This window comes from Oryzias latipes, chromosome 2, assembly GCF_002234675.1.
Source record: "Oryzias latipes chromosome 2, ASM223467v1".
In the NCBI taxonomy this organism is placed as follows: Eukaryota; Metazoa; Chordata; class Actinopteri; order Beloniformes; family Adrianichthyidae; genus Oryzias; species Oryzias latipes.
The window spans coordinates 13819707-13840032 of NC_019860.2; the positions used below are offsets into that span (position 1 = coordinate 13819707).

Sequence of the window (20326 nt, forward strand, 5' to 3'; positions counted from 1 at the left end):
GAAGCCTGCTTATTTACTTTTGCACAAATATGGGAATGGATACTGTTTTTACTCCCCTCTCCATTAAAATTGGTAACGCAAGTCTTGTGTGTCCCTGTCTCTTTGCATGAGTCTTGTGAGATTAATATTCCATCATTAATGTATGAATATACTTCAAACCTGTAAATAGCTGTGTGCAGACTATTTGTTGGTGTGTGTATGTGAGAACTAAGTCATGCAATTTGCTCATGACACTCTTGTATTTTTTTTTATCTCCCCCATTTTATAAATATAATTATCAGAAATAAAGCTTAGCCTCAAATACAAAAGGGGTTTATACAAATATACCCTCTGTCTGTCTGAAGATCCCTAAACCCCTGTTGTAACAGTAAAATATGTCCCAACACAAGAGACCTTCAGCTCTAATCTGTTTGCTCAGCTGTTGGACAGGACAAGTAAAAACAAAATAAAAAAGGAAGTGAATTTCTAAAGAACTCCTGCCGCTCTGCAGAAACTATGTCCTAGAAAACGGGACAGGTTTTTTTATTTTGGCTGAAAACGGCACCATTAAAAGACCACTTTTAGAATAGACATTTAGCATTTATGAGGGGAAAGAAATTACATTTATTATATTACAGTCCAGAGATCGTTTGGTATAAGAACAACAACAACAACAAAAAAGGTTACATCTATTGAGTCATGGGTATGGCAACACAAATATTCCATATATTAATGAAATTTGCTTGCTTTATTACTGTGCAAAACAACATATACATATGTGTAAAAAGGCAATGGGCCCCCACAGTGACAAAACACTTGCTTTAAATGTAATCAGATGACCCAAAAAAATGACTGACTTCCTATAAATATTAGTGTCCATAAACTGAAAACGGCATCAGTCCAGAGGCTATTGGTAGATGAGACATGTAACAATGGCTTGCATGAAACAGTTTTGAAAGGTTACCTTGTTATGTGCCTTAAACCATAACAAACTACGTTTACAATCATGCTGGTGTTCTTGATCCATTTGTCAATCGACTGATATAAGGAGCGTCCAAACAGGTCTTGCATGACAACAAAAGCGAGAGCAATTGAACAAATTGATTATTAGGTAAAAACATTAGGTAAAGAGAGGAAAGAACTGGCTATTTTGATTGATGATGATTTGTTTAACATATAAAAATAACACAATAGCTCTGTATGTGGTGGATTTATTGGTCATCCCCTTTACAAGCCTGCTCACCAGGCTTTTAGTCCAACCCACCGTTTTCATTCATCAGTGTCAACACAATGTATTGTCAACGCAAAAAAACAACCAAAAAAAAGGGAGCTAACGAAAGGCTTTTAGCAGCCATATAACAATTTTACATGACCAAACCTTTTAGCTAAAGATTGTAAAAGAAAAACATAATAAACATCCCCAACCCATCGTCAACGATGCAACATTTCCTTTGCTGTTAGCTTTTCATTTGATGCTGAAATTACATTTAAATGCGGATGTTTGTTAAGTGTATCTGGAATATTGTTCTCTAAGGTCAACTAAATTAAACCTTTTATGTTCCAGTTAAAAAAAAAAAAAAAAAGGAACACTCTCGCCAGCCTACGAGTACCACTTTTGGAAAAGAAAACTCCCATGCCCTGTAATGCAACTTATGTTCGCCATTCAAAAACTACGGAAGCCACATTGGCAAACCTTACTTTTTTCTGGCCAGTTTTCTTGCGATAACGACATTGTTTTTGTGTGATAACATTTACTTCCTTTTTTCCCATATTCTTGTGACAATGACATTTACCATCTTTTTCCCCGTGTTTTTGTGATAATGACATTTACCATCTCTTTTTGCCGTGTTACTGTGATAATCACCATTTTTCGACCTTTTTTTTCGGGATATTTACATTTACTATGTCAGTATGACGAGAAAAGTTTTTTTTTCCTCGTGAACACAACTAAGAAGTTCTTAGTACATCGCTGCTGCTGTATCATTTCTGGGTCAAGAGACGACTGAATCTTGTAGACCAAGTCCTGAGTGAGACGCAGTTCTTCCAGTCCAACCATGTAGACTGCCTGATTCCCTCATTTGGTCACCAATGAAATTGACAACAGCAGGATCAACTCGACAGCAGGCGCCTGCGCAGCTGTAGCCGCGCCAAGCCTCTCCCCGAACGACGATGACTGGTTTGGATGTGGTTCATGACGGACAACATCGGCACAACCTCCGCCTAAGATAGACCACGATTGAAGTAACCAATTCTAAATTGATAGATTCTTCTGGTGTTTAACATTTTCTCCGACAACCTGCTTTGTTCTGCTGTGGATTGTTGAAAAAGGTATATTCTTTATCACATGATGACATTTGTTATTTCGTGTTAATTACATCTACTGTCTCATTATCACGATAAAATGGGGGTAGGGACAAAGTAGGCCAATCGCAGCTTTTGTTAAAAAAAAACATCTTGTAAAATTCAAAACAATCTGAGGTTTATGCACTAACTTAAAAGCAAGAAAGGAATTGAATGCGGCTGAAAGTTTTTTTTTCCCGCTTGCTGTGGAGAAGTGACGAATGTGTGGGTGGAGTTCTTTCTCTGTTCTGGTCCTCATAACCCTGGAGGCAGCTGGTCAATGACTTACACACAGGTGTGCATACAAATTTTGTTTGTAAATGGCCTTTGAAGACCCATCAACAGTTACTCTTCTATCCGGTTTACATCTGCAATTTAGCATCTCGTTTTTAGCAAAAACGCTGCAGTTGGGGGCTTGGCTAGGCATGTTCATGTCTCTTTTGTTTTTTTTTATTATTTCGAAGCGAAAATCCAAAAAGCATCAAAATAAGGCTGCACTTTGTGCTCAAATTGTTCCTGTTTTACACAAAACATAAAACTGGTAAAGTGCCGTCTAATCTTTCCCACGATTTCCTCGTTCCACGCGACATTACAGTCGCATGCGACATTAAAACTTTTTTTCAAGAATCAAATTACCCCGTAACACTGTCATAAGTACTCAAAAAATACCTGTTCACTCTAAAACTTTCAAAAGGCCAAGGATTGCGAGACTGAAGACAGATAGTGGCACTTCACAAGATAAGGGGTGTGGGACAAACAGACTCCGAAAATGTTTAAAAGACACTTATAAGCTACAGTACGTGTACACCGTCTGCCCTGTCCTTGACTGTATTTGCATGTAAACCATTCCAAAAAGACGTAAAAAGCCTTTCCACTTGATTCCTGGATGCAGTCGGTTTGCAGATGTCAGAGAATTGTGTCCAGTACCCAGTCTGTGTTCCGCGGTGTCTGTATAGATCCCGACCTTGGTTCCTTCCAGTACAACCCCGCTGCCAAAAGTCTCATGAAACATTCTTTCATCCTTTCGCCTGTTCACTTGTCTGACCATAAGGTGGCAGCACTGATGCGGGCAAACGTGCCGGACAGCCAAAATAAAGTTAAAAAAGAAACAAAAACCTGACGCTGGTTTGATACTGGGAGGGTAAGGACAGTGATAGACGGACCTGGTGTTGTCATTTACGTTTTCTTTTGTTCGCCTGTTTTGTTCTGAGCTGCGATCGAAAGCCCAGAGGCGTTAGCTTGCAGTCCCTTGCTGCTTGAGAACAGTGTAGATGTTGTCCACTTTGCTCAGCTTTTCGAAGAACGGGATGAGGTCCAGCAGCTCGGTGTCGGACATGTCGTCGAACCACGAGGCCACGGGCACCTCAGTGAAGAAGAAGCAGAAATTAACAGCACAACTTAGGTTTTTCCTTAATCAGTAAATCAACATTCATTTGTACTAGAGGTTTCAGCTATAAACTCTTAGAATGGACAAATTTCCAGAGGTTTTGTAACATCCAAAAATATGTATAAAGTAATCGGGAAATAAACAAATTTGGTTATAAATCGGATGTCAAATAAAAATGTAAGTGTGTAGAGTATATATGTAAAACTAATTTGTGGCCATGAAATAATTCAATTGCACAGGAAAGCCATGAAATAGTTCAATATAATGAACAAAATAGTCATTTGTGGCCACGAAGTAGGTAAATCGTATAAAATAGATTACAAATCTGTGGGCCATAAATAGTTAACCCTTTAACATCTGAGCTTTAGCTCCAGTCTTGACATTCTTCTCCACAGCAAAAATTTCAACTGTTGTTGCAATTAATGTCATTCCTACGGATTCTGAAACGGAGTGCAGCAGCCTTGTGCTCAGGTGCAACATTTCATAGTACTGAAGGGCTTACGCAATCCTCGTAAATCAGGTGTCGCGGGGAAAAAATGGCTTTACGCCATTATCCAGGACTTTACGAACTTTCTCTCAGAGTCCGTGATTCGCGCTAATTGAGTAAAACAGTTGGAGAGTTACAGAATGTTAAAGAGCATGTGTTAGTTTGATGTCGTCAATGACATATCTGGTGTTAAAGGGTTAAAAAAAATAATTAAAAAGGTTCCTTGTACTTTTTCAAATATATATAAAATAGGGATGGGCGATTTACCTGTGCCAGGATCGGTATTGGTCCAATATTTTAAAAAATCTACCGATATATTTTCTGACTGTTTTCAGAAACACTTTATTTTTTAAATGTATACCTGTTCCTAATAGATTGGGAACAGATATTATATATACACACACACCAATACTACACACACACATACACACACACACAAATACTAAAGATGTCTTCACGCGAACTCACTGCGTTGTCCGGGTGGAAGATGTAGGAGGCGGGCGAGTTGTCCACAATGATGACTTTGTTAAGCTCACGGCCAAGGCGACTCAGGTCTTTGACGTAATTCCCGCGGTGGAAGACGCAAGACTCCCTGAAGAGGCGGCAGCGGAACGCACCCCACTTGTCCAGGAGATCGGAAACAGGGTCTGCATACTGAGAAACACAATTTCAGACAACAGATGAGTAGATGGATGAGGAAATAATAAAAACTATTCCATGAGTAGTGACTGGCAACTTCATCTTATTAAATAATATATGAAATACGAAATGTAATATGAATTTTGGAAGGCAAAGAAGCATAGATTTTGATAATTTTCTGAACATCTTGTGATAATTCAATTTATATTATTTTGTGTGTCCTAACGTTTAAATAAAGTTTTTTTTTTATGGAAAAAATATGTCAAAAAAATCCCAGTACAAAGTTTTGTCATTTAAACAGAATTTTTTTTTTTCTGTGCAGGCTAGATAATAATATAATATAGTAGATAATATATTTATAAGATTTACGGCAACTTTATTGGAAATTAACATTTTTTGGTAAATCTTTATTTTATTCTGCTGAGCCCTTCGGATGATGTGGCCGAAAAATAGATTGTTCCTCTGAAGGAGTTAAATTGTACGAACAAAATACAAATTCATGGCCACAAAATTGTTAAAACATACTACCAAAATACTCATTTGTGCCTGTATAGAAGATAAATTATACAAATATAATTCTAATTCATGGCCACTAATCAGGTAAATCATAAAAACCAGATGTTAATTTGTGGACACAAAAATAGTTAAATCATACACGAAGGCCAGGAAATCGTAAAATGGTATCAACAAACTACTAATTTTTGACCATGAAGATGGGAAAGCTGTACACGACAGCCAGAAAATTGTTAAATTATACAAAAAAAATACTAATTTGTGGCAATGAAATAGTTATCCCTTTAACACCTGAGCTCTGGCACCAGTGTCGACTTTTTTTTAAAACATTCACGCAAAGAATGTAATTCCAGTGGATTCTGAAGCGGATCTGCAACAGTTTGCAGTACTGCAGTGCTAACGCAATCAATGCAAACAACTGATTGTGCCTCTAAGAAAAGCGGCTTTGCACCATGATGCAAAAATGTACGTGCAAAGCCGATACGCAAATCCGTTTTTCTTTGTGTCAGAATCAGCCGATTGGCATTGATACATGGTCAAAACGTTACGGTAGGTCAAAGAGCTTGTGTTATTTAGTCGTCTCTGGTGACTTCTCCGGTATTAAAGTGATCAATCATGCAAACAAAAAACAGTGATGCTATTACCATTCCTAGACAACTAGGTAGATAAACTGAGCACACCTTTGCTGGTAGAGAAACCTGGATCTTGATATCCTATTAAAAGGTGTTTTTGTTTTTTTTTGGAAATGATGATTCACATTTTCTTGCGTTTATCTGTGCATCAGTGGCGATACTCTAGGTCACATGACCACATGCATCCTCCACATTTGTGTCACGATAACTGAGAACTGAAACAAGGATGTTTTCCTTTTATCTTTGTCCTGGCTTTCATAACCCTGGAGGGAGCTGGTCACTGACTAACAAACAGGTGCAGAATCACTGTATCAAGGAATACTCTGTTTCATGACAGGTTCCCAAACATCATAAACTTGATTCATTACTAGAATTCCCCCCCGATTACTCCTAAGTCCATCATTATTAATCCATAGTGGGATCTGGTTTATTTTGTTCTCTATTTTCTTTTCCTTTTCGGGTGGCGGTGGCTCAGGAGGTTGGGCAGGTCGGCCAATGATTGGAGGATCGGCGGTTTGATCCCCACTCCCCTTAGTCAACTGTGATGTGTCCTTTGGCAAGACACTTCACCCTCCCTGCCTCCAGTGTGGCTTCACTGGTGTGTGAATGAGTACAAATGTCCCAGTGATGGTCAGAAGTGGGCGCGTACTGGCAGCCACGCCACAGTCTGGCCCAAGGCAGCTGTGGCTACATCAGTAGCTTATCATCACCAAGTATGAATGAGGAGTGAATGAATAATGGACACACATTGTAAGTGCAGATAAACTCAAACAATTATTATTATTCATTTGGCTTTTCCTCGTTGACTTCTGTTCAAATGTCATCTAAATGAAAACAGACAGAATAATTGACTCGTGGTCGTTACCTTAGCCAGGCTGGCAGTAAACAAGACACATTCAAACAGCTCCCCCATTCTCTTCAGGAACTCGTCCACGTGTGGCCGCTTCAGGACGTACACCTGCAACACAGAGCAGTCTCTTGGCCTGGTCCAAATTCACATGCGTGTCTCTGCAGAGGTTTCAAACCTGGGGGAAGCAATGATCTACATCTCAAGTGCAAAATTCTATTAGACCGCTGATGTTTGAATTAGCTAGTTTTTATTACAAGGCAACACCAGACATGTCAGAGTGGCAAAGGAATCTGAATTAGCATAGGTGGAATGGGAAGGTTTCTGGCTCCTCTCAGGTACTTCTCCATGCTTTTTTCTTTCTTCGTCGTGGTGTCTGAGGGTGACGTTCCTGAACCAAGTCATCCGGAACAGGCTGTACTTGTCTGAACAAACCTATCCTGGATTACTTGAACCAGGCCCGAACCCATAGTGGGTATCCATCCTGAAATCCCTTAAATGCACACGGCCAATGCTACACTCTGCAATTTAGAATGAGTGGGTGGCGGCATTACCTGGTGTACTGTTCCATCTATTTCCACAGGAATGATGAAATCGGCATTGTTCACTGGCTGTGAAGAGAACGAGAAAGAAGGTCTTAACCGAGGGACATGGATGTTCCCAAATTCAGACTAGCCAGAAAAACAAGGTGTGCATAATGCACTCAACTGTAACGAGCTGGTTTTTAAAAAACCAGCTCATCTGGCTTTAGCATTCGATCAGCCGCAACAAATATGTCAGTTAGAGCCAACGGCTGACTGAGGAGAAAAATGCAGCTTGGAGCACTTCTGATACCAATACATAGCTATATAATGATGCAACATGACTTCAGAAAGCACTGTTCCTACCTTAAAGGAACTATGAACTAAAGTCTCGTCCAGGTCTATCACCACACAGATCTTTCCAGCGTCTTTCGACTTCACTGGCGGCAACAGTGGCTTCACCTGGGCCTGGAAGCACCACAACACAATATTTTCCCAGAGAATTGTCAAAAAAGGCACAACCCCCCCCACACACACAAGCCTCATTGAGTCTAAACAGCGAGCGGCGATGATTGTACCTTGGAGAGGGTGCCATTCTCTTCCACTAACAGAGGGGCGTTGTTGTTGACAGGTTGGGGCTCAGGCTGGTCCCGACACACGCAGCAGAACAGGTTGGAGAAGAGGCCCCCACTCCGAGGCTTCTTGGACGACAGAGAGGGAGAGGAACCTGCACAAAAACAAGGGACAGCATTGCACCATCTGCATTTTGCACTGCCATAAACTCATCCAAACATGGCATTATGGGGCAGAAAACCACCTGACCGTTCAGAATTACCAGTAAATGTGACCTAAAATGACTATATTTCATGCCCTAAGTTTACACAGTATCGTTTACATAATGATCATCTTTGGAGGGACTGTATAAAAACGACTTCTGTGTCACGCACGGACCATCCCGGGTGCACACATGCCTACCAGGAACTCTTGCGTAACCGCCTCGAGCAGCACTTTAGCACTTCACTTACTGTACAGTGGTGGTGACGAATAGACCATGGTAAAGCATAAGGAATGCAGTTTATGAAACACCCGACCTCGGCCTCTGGGTCATCGGAAATACCGTAAAATATCAAAAAGTGGGCTTTGAAAAGAGGACTTTGACCGAGGCGAATGAAAAGCAACAGTTTGACCTGTGATCGATTGCTGCCAATCTTACAAGAGACTTGTTCAGATCCAAATCAGACCCAAATAGTGTATTAAACTGGAATTCCAAGCTGAAAAGAATTGTCACAGTTGTGGACTGCAGACCAGCCAGGTTAAATTCCTTTACTATTATTATTATTCCGTTGTTCTGGGAAATAAAGTTTGTACACCTCCTAAAAACCTGATTGTGCTTAAATTGAATCTTGAACACAGATGAATGACATATTATGTCTGATTACTCTTGTCTTTTAAGTAAGGGTTAATGGCCGAAAAAGTATGCATTATCACTTTTTAACGCACGCCGTGGAAGCCTGAACCGTCCGACGCAAAGCTTCCGCAAAGTGCGTTAAAAAATTATAATGCATACTTCGAATGCCATTAACCCGCTTATACCATGGTCACTTACAAAGGAAATAAATAGTAACCCGTTTTTAGTCCTTGATTCTTGTTTTTTTCCAATTTGGAGTGCTTTTCTCACAAAAAGCGGACTATTTGTAAGTGGTCGCGCCGCACCACGTAATAAATAGTCCACGTCGCGCCGCACCACTGCTGCAGTCAAGACGACAGTCGTTCAGACTGTCATGAAAAGATCAGATACAGTTCGCATAGTGGCAAAAATAAAAAAAATATTCGAAATTGGGTCGTTTCAGCCTACACTATGATTGTAGCCTAAGTCTTTAAAAACCAATCAGATACTTTAAAAACAAGACGTGTGACACTTTTAAAATTACATAGAAGGGTTGAGGAAAGAGTTGAGAAGTCAAAGTTTTATTAGTATTTATTGTAAACAAGCAAGACTGTCGTATTTACACAATAAGTTGATCTTGAAGTTGTTTTCTATCCATCAGTGAAGTTAAACAGCCGCCCTCTCTCTCTGTATCAATTGAAACTCAACTTCCTCTTTTCGTACATTAAGGTCAGCGTCTGTCTCTTCCTGCCCCATAATCCTGCGCTCTCTCTCTCTGTCCAGACGTGACTGTGCTACTAACGCACAAACCCCTGTTGTCCATCTCTCGCGCCTCTTTCTTTCCCTCTCTGCCATTCCCTCCTCCTCCATTTGCAGATTCAAAGCCCATATGACCCTCCGCTGGCCTCTGCGGTGCGCAGGCCAAAACAGGAAGAGGAAACAGACGGGTATCAGTGGAGGAAGCTCCTTGCCAACACGTTTTAGAGGAGCAAGGGTAATTTGCGATGCTTAGAACTTGTGTCCTTCATTCTGGACTCCCACCTATTCATTCATGCACTTGTGTTGTTGTTGTTTTCAATCAGTAAGAGGTTTTTATTTTATTCTATTTTTGAACTGTAAGGACCTATTGCAAACAAAGGGCACACTTTGTTGGCAAAAAGGAACAACATGCAGATGAAAGGAAATAAGCAAAACAGGACTCATCAGAAGGGAATAGGCTCTAAAGATTTAGGGTAACTAAAGTAATGATGAATGACATGTACAAGTGACTCAACTTGTTAACTAGCATTAAAATGTTCATATATCATATATATGTTCATATATTTCTACCATTTACATGTATAGTTTATGAAAACTTTGTTTTATTCTTTAGTACAAGGAATTTCTTTAATTTCAGTATTTATTTATCATTGTTTCACCTTCTTTTTGTCCAGTTACTCTAGCATAAGAATAAAAAAAATATCATTAATATCTGGCCTAATGCCATGTTGGCATGGTAACATTTCATCCAATCTGCCAAACCTTTCTCTCATGTCTGTACCCCTGATGTTTTCTAGTGACTGGCTTTGCTCAACTGTCCCATGAAAATGGATACAGCCGCTGTCCAAAATAAACCAGGTGCGTATTTTTAGAGGGGCTTTGGGGTGGGACTTTTTGAGACCCCCGTGAAACTGAAGCCCAGATCGGCCGCAGCGCCGTGCAGCCAGACCAGGTGGACTTGGGGGGTTCATTGGCCCAATGTTTCGATTTGGTCCAAATTCAGCTCTTATTGGCTGGCGTTGGTTGAAAGGGGGAAGTGTAGAAAAATCCACTCATTGTTTGTTTTGTTGCCATTTATGATAAATACACAAGTCTACCAGCCAGCCAATGATAGAGCCTTCTGAAATCTTGATTCAAAATTTTCAAGAGACAGATCAAAGCAACTTCCTTTGATGTTAGGTCTCTCTTTGATGTTATTAAAGAAATAATTCAAATAAAGTTTCCACCGAACATCCATCTCTTACAGTGTCAGTGTCACTTCCTAAAAGATGACAGAGTAACAAGCATAAAATTTCAAACTTTAAATGAATTACTTCAATAAAAAGTTGCATAAGTGCAGCGTTCTATGCAATTTTAGAGAATGCAGAGGTTGATGCACAAGGAGGATGCTAAGAATTAGATCTTGCAGGTTTTCTTTTATGTGTAAGTGTTAGCGCAGTATTTGGCGCATTTAAAAGCTTAAATAAAAAATAAATAAGAAAAACGAGAGTTCGCCTTCTAATCCAGTGCGCCTTATCTATGGATTCATTGTGGTTGCATTTACTGATGTTGAACTTATTTGAGAGGCACAAGGCACTCTTTCAAATTGTAAATAAGTTATTGTAAATATGCAAATGCAGATAACGTGTAGCGGTGTTTGACTGGGTCTTTTTCTCTATCCGTTACTAACAAGGTTGGGAGTTAGCGTGGTCACAGTAACGTTTGTTTTAGCGGTGTCAGTCTGTTTTTTTATTTACGTGTTGCAAACAATGTTCGGGAGTTATGGGTATTGTGAATATGTTAAAAAGTCTGACCTGGCAAATGTGTGGCGCATCCCAAACCAGTTCTAGAATTATTGTGAACGCAGCTAATGAAGTCTGAGTGACAGACTTGTCTCTGACTCTTGTGCCAATGTGCCTTATGGTTCGGTGCGCTGTGCATTTCACATAAGTCTAAAGTAGACCATTCATTGTTAGTGTGCCTTCTAAACTGGTGTGCCATAAAGTGCGGAAAATACTCTAATTATACATGACCAAATAGAAAAAAACAACCAAAAGCATAATTTCGACTTCACTGCAACAGTTTTAATAACACTATAAATGACCCTTATCTACATTGGACGCGAACATCTAACATAAAAGGGGTTCATTCAATTGGTCAAATGCACTAAGAGATTTATTTGATTCCTCAAATAATTCGAGCTGCCACAAGATTGTTTTAGCACATTTAAGGTAACTATTTACTGCAATTTTTGCTGTCTTTTGCAATGTGCGTATTGCACAGCTTGATAACAACGATAACAATAAATTTGCCATTTATCGTGCAAGCCTACTGTTTACCAATATAAACTTGAGAAGAAACTTTTTCCATGCAACAAAATGACATATATAAGGAGTGCAGAAGACATTCGACCGGTAATATTCATTTTGACAATATGGACTTCAGTTGCATGCAATGACCTAATATTTAGTTGCTTTCCCTTACACTTAGCTACTCTAAAACACGTTTTTTTCCTCAGAAATGATTTTTCATCCAGATGCTAACGCTCATCTCAACTACGATAAAATTTGGAATAATTAAACATTTTCCTGTAATTAATATTGAAAATATAGGTGGTCAGTGTGAACGCAAACCAAACCAACAAAGCAGGAGTGACTTTTTTTCTGTATCTCCAGTGTCCTCTTGACTTAAATGGCTAGAAAATTATCCAATTTGGAATTCTCTCCCGTTCTTTTTTTACTCTGCAAATACGTTTATTTTAATTTTACCAATGGATTGAATCCTTCAAAACACTTTTGTAACATAAGCATGTGCGGATACCTGAAAGCAAAATATAAAAAGCAAGAGGTGCTGTTTGAAAAGCCTCAGCTGTAAAAATTGGTTCATACAAGGATTTAATAGTTCATAGGGCAGCTTTTGTTCATCTGTTCACAGGGTATTATCAGAACACACTGAGAAAAAAGTCCTACTCTAAAAATTGTCGTCAAAACTCAACAATTCCAAGCTGTTGTTGACTTAAACTTCAATTAAGCAACAATATAGTGGATGTCAAAATAAAAACCTGTTCTCATCTTCTCTTTTTGTAGCATTTAGACACTTTTAAAATAAAAACAAAAAAAATCACATGTGGGCCTGCAGACAAAATCGCAAATTTATCCTTATCGTGATATCAAGCTGTGCATTAGTACTTAATGAATCAAATAAATGCATTTATGCATTTGACCGTACGGATGGACCCCTTCACACTGTTGAGCAAGCGGATGGAGCCCTTTGATGAAGCTCGACTCCTATGTAGACGAGGGTCATTTGGAGTGTAATTTAATTTCTGTTTAAATTAAACTGTTGCAGTGTATCACGTCATCGCAATACTGATCTCTAATGTCACAAATGGCGAGTTTTCCACATATTGTGCAACCCTAATGACATGTATTTCCTTCAGAAGAAAACTTTCAGTTTTTCCCTTAAAGATCTAGAAGAAAAACCCATCTGAACACTGGAGATGTCGCCAGCAACATCTAAATAGTTAACGCATCTTTGACATACTGCAACTCTTTGACGTGATCAACGTGGGTCTGCTGATTCTGATGCACCAATATGCTACAAGTTACCAACGCAAAGAGTCGCATAATGACACAAGGCCACTTTGCTCCGCTCCAGAATTACGTTAATTGCGTAAACGGTCGTCTCACACATCCCTCTCTCTTCTTCTGTCCTCCTCTTTTCTGTCCGGTTCAACACAAAAATGTTACAAATATAATCAACGTTAATAAAGTGTAGCCTAAATTATAAAAGGGCTTTATACAAATATACACCTTGTGTGTCAGAATATTCATAACTACCTAAAATATGTCTAGCACCAGATCTGTTTTATCTGTTTGCTCAGCTGTTGGACAGGACAAGCAGAAAGTTGAAAGAATGTAATCACTGGAGTTAAAGCTTTGGCGTTAATCGGTTACACAACCGTTTGATGTCTAGATTTTTGTAGCCATTGGCAAAACAAAGCCTTGAGTGTTGCCCTTCATTTTCACTTTAAATACTGTCAAAAAAAGCCTAAAGATTGAGTCAATGAACTGTTAAGAGAAAAGATTATGAGTGCTGGTAGTGACTCATTAAGAGATTAAGTTACAAAAAGCACTGTAATTATTTAAAAATAAAAAAATAAGTATGTTGTGATGATGAGACTGCTTAATAATTCCCTCTAGTGCCAAAATTCTCCACAATCTCAGATTCTTTTCATTAGCCTGTCACTGTTTTCCTGTAATCTCCACGTCTTTCACTCCCCTCACGTATCAGCTGTCTCCTCTGACAGCTGAGCTTTAGTCAGACAGCAAACATTTGGGGCTGATTACTGAGGTCACTTCAAACTCAGATAGCTCGTAGCACAACAACAAAGAGGCACTGAGAGATCGACTTTTCCTCCGCGGAAGTTTTTCGGGGTTTTGACAAATGACTTGTTTGGTTTTTTTGCTGTTAGCATGTCAGCACAGATTTAAGGGATAAGGAAACAGCTAAAACTAAATAAGCAAAAACTAAACAGGTAAATTCAGAAGTGTTAACTTAAAACTACCAAATCCATTCTTGCATCTCACTGACTAGCAAAACTGGAAAAGACAGCAACCAGGATAGGACAACATCAAACAGAAAGGAGGCAGAGTTCTGACCGTCAAGTGCTAGGGTTGTACATTCTCGCTCTACATAAAATATGAAAAACCCACCAAAAAACTCTCAAAGGCAGGAGAAACACACCAGGCATTTGACGTGTGTCCAAGAAAGGTGGTGCACACACTGGACAAGCAGGGAAGGGCTTCTTTTTCCTACTGTTTACAGCGCACATCCACCACCTACATTTGGAAGATACTTTGTGTGAAATGTCGAAGCAGCATGCAAATCTCGCAATTCGTGCATCAAACAGAAACAGTTGGGTTCACCGCTGGTGTCCTTGCAATGGCAGGTCTGGATTACCATCATTTCAAGATGAAAAACATACGAAGACGGTGTCAGGCTCGTCCCTGTGTCTGTGTTAACCAGATAAACCAAATCCATCTGCATTACCAAATCTGAGTCCCTGATTGGCCCACGTTTATCCTGGTATAACTGGCAATGCCCATTCAATGGCCACGTGTTTTGTACGCAGAGCCCATAGATGGCGTGAACGCTAGAGTTTTGAACACAGAAGCCTAAGGCACACGTTTACACGAGTTTATGTTGACTTTTCATTGGAAGTGGCCCCTTGATTGTGCGGAGTAAACGTAGCATAAGGCTCCACTTTCTGATCTAGACAGTCAAACTAAATCAATTTGATCAAGTGAGGAAAAAAAAAGTTCCTCTTTTGTTTGGTTTGATCTTCAACCAGGCTGTACCATAAGAAAGCAAACCGTCTGTACCAAAACTTGCCAAAAATAGCGTTGCTGTTCTTAAAATTTGTGCAAAGAATTTTAATTGTTTTATTTTCAAACACTTAGCGCTTACATCACTTCCTCTTTTGGGGTCCTTTCCCACTTGAATCGCACATGGATTTACATGCTGGTGAATCCAAAACATGTCAAAACTTCACTCTTTTAGGGCTTTCCTTTGGAGTTAAATGAACACAAAACAAACCAACAAAAAAATGGCACAGTTTATGCTGAAGTAGCACGTTCTGGGTAACTTTAATAATGCAACCTTTGACCCAAACTTAAACAATATGTAACTTTTACAATATGTAACATTTTAAAGCTGTAAAAATCTTTTAAATTACTATTTTTTTAATTTTCAAAGGATTCAAACCAGAACAAGAGTATTTGCTGTCATTTTGGTAGAATCTTGACCAGCGCTTGTAACAAAAACTCAAGACCAGAGTTGAGCAACAGCGTCTCTAAAAATCGATGTGACTTTAATGACCAGACCTTTGTATGCAGGCTTTCTGTTGTAAAAAAAAAAAAAGAAATAACTTTAGACTCTCCTTGAAGGGAAAAGCCCAAATAAAGAGGAATGCATCAGCTCCTCTGCAGGCTCTTTGATTCTGTAAACGTTGCCTTTAATTTGCCAGAGACTGCATGCGGTTTTGAAAAGGAGTTTAATTAACACAATGCACAAATGTTTAAAGCTAAAAGGCCAAATTCCGCTTTTAGGTTTTCAACTTGTTTATGTCTGTTGAGTTGCATCATACAGAAGCTGCTGTGTGTCAACATGCTCCCCAAAGATGTGGAAATGTAAAGCCAGTCAATTCAACTCAACTCAAGCATGTAAGGCGACAAAAATATGTTCAAAATCATGCAAATAGAATCGGGGGGGAAAAAAGATCAAGTTGTTTTTGTACTCATCTGTCGGTGACGTCTGTTTAAACTTAAGGTAAGCTGTGCAAATTGTGGAGAAATTTCTATTAAAAATCCAAATTTTTTAACTTTTTTATTTCCTTTTGGCAATGCGGCTTTATCAAAATGACAAATTTGTGACTAAATATTTTTATTCTATATTTATAAGAACAGTTCCCTAAACATTAAAACTTAAAAAGATCACAAAAGTGAGCCATCTAAAAACTTTGATGTACTGCTAATGAAATAAGAGAAATAAGGTAATGTCACAAACGTATTTTTAAGACAATTTTTTATGAAGAATTTTTATTTTTTTTTAAAGTTAGTTACTATTGTTTGACATCAATTCTTTATGCTTATATTTTTTAATGGGAAATTTCACTTAATTTTGGATTGTAGATTCGGACGGGGCTACAAAATGTTGAACGCATTATATTAAAGTGCAGTATGTAGTGAGTAGTGAAGGAACTCGGACATGCGGGGAAAACATTTAAGTCCATTATCTTTTCTTTATATATAGCCTTTATAAAATCTGTTTAACTGATTTTAATAAAATTAGGATTAATATTAAAATCTGTATTATTACTGCAAATTTTGCTTAAAATGTAATGTTTAACAAACCATTTAAAAAAATGTTCAAAGTCAAATCTTTTGTTTACTTTTTTCCCCCCATTAATGCAGGGGTACCCAAATCCAGGCCTGGAGGGCCGGTGTCCTACATATTTTCCAACAAAGCTGCCACTGAAGCTCCTTATTGGCTAAACACACCTGATCCACGTAATCAGTAGCAGATAAGGCAGAGTTTCTGGAAAACCAGCAGGACATCGGCCCCCGAGGCCTGGACTTGGGGACCCCAGCATTAATCGCTACTAAACACAGTTCGTGGCCATTTTTACCTTTGTCCTATTATGATACTAGTTATATTTATGTATAAATTAAAACTACGAATTATTTAAAGGAATTTTTGTCATAACTTATTTTTAGACATTACCTCAACGCTACTGGGGTCCCCAGATCTACTGTGCTTTAACCAACAGCTATCGCTGTGACGGCAACAGGAAAAACAAGGCTACTTATCTGATGCGTCAACCTCTGACCGTCTACTCACGTTGCAGCTGATCCTTTATTGTCAAAACATGCAAGTCGGCATGCAGAGGAGGCAAAGCCTCAAACTAAAAGTCAGCAACTGTTGGGTCATGACTAACCCCCCCCCCCCCCCCCCCCCCCCGATTACTCAGTAACCTGCCTTTTGCACGGGTGGGTGTACCGTTGCAAGGCACGGTTCCCGGTGACCGACAGAGCCGATAATAAATGGGATCCAAAACAGCAGCAGGAAGTTTGATCTAGGGCCAAATGTGGCCCGCCATGTCATATTATGCGGCCCAAAAGAGCAGAACAGTTTTTAATTTCTTAAAATAAAAATTTTCTTTAGTTGTGTATGTGTAGTTGCTGTTGTAATTATTCAATTTTTGCAGGTCTTATGTGTGTATGCAGACAAAAAGTTACATGTGACCGTGTAATACGTGTTCTTTCTAGCTCAGTTTTATGTTATTTTTCTTTATTCACTTGGACACTTTGATCCTTCATTAATGGAGTAATGTGGGTTTTAATAAACGGACAAAATTGAAAAGGATTTATGCTAGAGTAGTAACAAGCAAACACATGTTTTTTATGCAACTGTAATTGTCACTTTAAAACGTTACAATAAATAAATAAATAATGAGGTTTTTTTTTAACATTAAGGAGTAGTTACACTTATTTTTCGTTACATTTAGCTACATGTATAAGTTAAATTTGGCCCTGTGAGGACAGCCACTATGCTGATGTGGCCCTCTGTGAAAATGAGTTTGACACCCCTGGTCTAGATGGAGGGAAAAGAGGCTGGAATATTAATATCTCCTCCTAAGGGCATGTTTGTAAACAGGAAAACCAGAAAAACAGTTTGGTAGATATTTTTGGTTTCAGACAAGTTATGAAAAAACAAGCTGCAAAATATGTAAAAAAAAAAATTAATTAAAGCCAATCGAAAAAAGTAAAAACAATGATACTTGCAAGTTTATTTATTTTATTACTAGAGGAAGTACTTTGTAAACGGGAGGAGTATAAAAAGTAACAATTTTGGTTGAAACGGCAACAAGAAAGTTGCTGTTGCAAATATTTGTACTTCATGTATGAATATTTGGTTTATGAAGTACAATGTTTACCTTTTTGTATATAGAAATACACACATTTTATAAAGAAAAAAAATATTCACACAATTGTAAATATATATTTGTTATAAAGCGAAAAACAACATTTTCAAGTCTTGAATTGGGAAAAATAAATAGAAAATAATATATTTTATATATATATATATATAATTATCTATTAATGCAAATAAATTGCATTTTATTTTAAAGACTTTTAGTAATATTTTTTGTGTCCTTCGGCAATTTTTAAAAAGTTTAAAAAGGATTTATGTGCCCCCTTCTCTGCTAGTACAACTTGTTCAAAATAAATAATATATGGTCAAATTTTCAATTTAATATAAGTGAACTTTCTGTATCGTAGCCTTTGTGAAAATAAAATATTGGTGGTATGTTATCAAAAAAACTTGTATACACAACAGCCGTTCACACCTGTGTTTATTTTTAATCAAAATGTGTCTGTCTGGTGATTTTTTCATTTACGTCATTTCCTTCACTTTGAACACAGGCCGAAGGGCCGCAGACACATTTTCAACACTAACTATCACACTGATGGTGTTTGCACTACTTCGTTTTCTGCACGTGAACCCGGCCAAAGGCCGACTTTCGAGAATTGTAAACAGATTAATGCGCACACTGTGACGTCCTAATGGTTCGCTCGAGCGAGTTGGAAAACTTTCCCTGACATGACTGCAGGGAGCAAAACGCCGAACCACTCACCCTTCTCCGCTGCGGCTCGACTTCCCTCTTCATCCCGGCTGACTTGGGTGATTATAGAGGACGAATTGTCCATCACATCCAGGTCCTGGTCCAGAACGCTGACCTCACGCTTTTAAAGTTCGGGATTGTTCGCCGGACTCCGGTGTAGCATGAACTTCACAGAAACGAAAACCGCCCTGAAATGCGCCGGAAAGTAGCGCCACAAGTCCGCCTACAGCGCGTCCATTCCACTTTGACTCACGTCGTCCGCTCAAGTGACCGATAACGTTTGAAGTGCAAAAGTTGCTGCACATTTGTTAAGGAGTTGGCAACTTTGATTCAATATGGTGCTCGACTCCGCTCGCAATTTCAAGATACAAACATGGAGGTTTCAAGGCTTCCCTTTTTACTTAAAGTGGCGCAGTGGGGGGAACGGCCGCGCACTACACTCCGCCTCACGGTGGTGACACATTTGACGACGGTCCCTTAAGCAAAGGCTGTAGAAAGTTGCTCAAAAGTTACACGGTGTTCGTTCCGGTCCAAAATGTCGCCTTTGAACCACAAACTTTGTCTCAAACATCAATAAGATCCCACACAATTCCGTCTAGATTGTTATTTTTTGAGAGAGTGTCTCGTTCAAAGGCACATTGAAACTAAAACGTTCAGACCAACACATGTTCATACTGAGGAGCTGCAAAGTTTTGCCACTGACGTATTTATTTATCCCCCCACCCCTAAATGTACTGTAAGTGGGGCAGTCCCATCGTCGTCATGCTGTTGTAATTACCCCTGCTAGTATTAAAAAAAGACACTTAAGAGGAAAAAAAAACTTTGAAGTAGCTGCTAAAGAAGAAACGCCCAGTTTGGGTTCCCTTGAAACTGCCTTAAGTTAGGGAGCGTCACGCAATATCCTGTCTTTTGTGACATTGATCCAACTGTGCCTTTTTTGCTTCTAATTTTACACATTTTCTTTATTAAGAGCATGTTTTTTATGCAATCCAATGTTTTAAGTAACTTATACTAGATTGTATTTGCTTATACTTAATACATATATGAAGAAAACACATTCATACAAACATTTTTATGTGATTTCTAACATATGAAATTATTTGTACTGACTCAGGTTGACCATTTTATGAACATTTATGATTGAGATCAACAAATATGTATTTCAAAAATAAAAATTTTAAACTTTTATATTCTTTGGGGGAAAGTATATTTTTTGAATAGGAAAAAATCAGACCCCAAAAAGAATAGTTTATTTGAATTTTTTTTAGCTATTAAAAATATTTAATATTTCTAAAAAATAAAAAATAACATTAAAACCCATGTTTTAAAGCGGTCTTAATTTTACAATATTTTCTTTATTAAAAGCATGTTTTTTAGTAACCTATAGACCACTAAATTATGCTTGCTTGTACTTAATCTATTGTGAAAAAAACATTCAAATAAAAATTGTCAAGTGATTTTAACATGTGAAATTATTTGTAACCACCAAAATTGATAATTTTATGCATATATATATATAGAGAGAGAGGGAAAGAGAGAGAGAGAGATTTTTAAATAAGAAACACCAGACTTTATTTTATTTATTTTTCTAATATACCTTTTGTAAAGCAGCGTCAAATTTATTAATCTTAATAATAGAGGATTGGAAGACAGAAACACATTTTAACAT

General features: G+C 38.4%; 1 protein-coding gene across 1 annotated transcript; it reads right to left on the reverse strand.

The window, feature by feature from the left end:
* Nucleotides 1-583: 583 nt before the first annotated feature.
* On the reverse strand, nt 584-19339 carry LOC101157193 (carboxy-terminal domain RNA polymerase II polypeptide A small phosphatase 1). Its single transcript, XM_004066529.4, has 7 exons — nt 18670-19339; nt 7924-8072; nt 7712-7813; nt 7379-7435; nt 6843-6935; nt 4662-4847; nt 584-3682 (listed from the first exon to the last, which is right to left on the reverse strand). The coding sequence occupies exons 1-7, from the start codon at nt 18740-18742 to the stop codon at nt 3554-3556; spliced, it is 789 nt and encodes a 262-aa protein (XP_004066577.1). The 5' UTR covers nt 18743-19339; the 3' UTR covers nt 584-3553.
* Nucleotides 19340-20326: the final 987 nt, after the last annotated feature.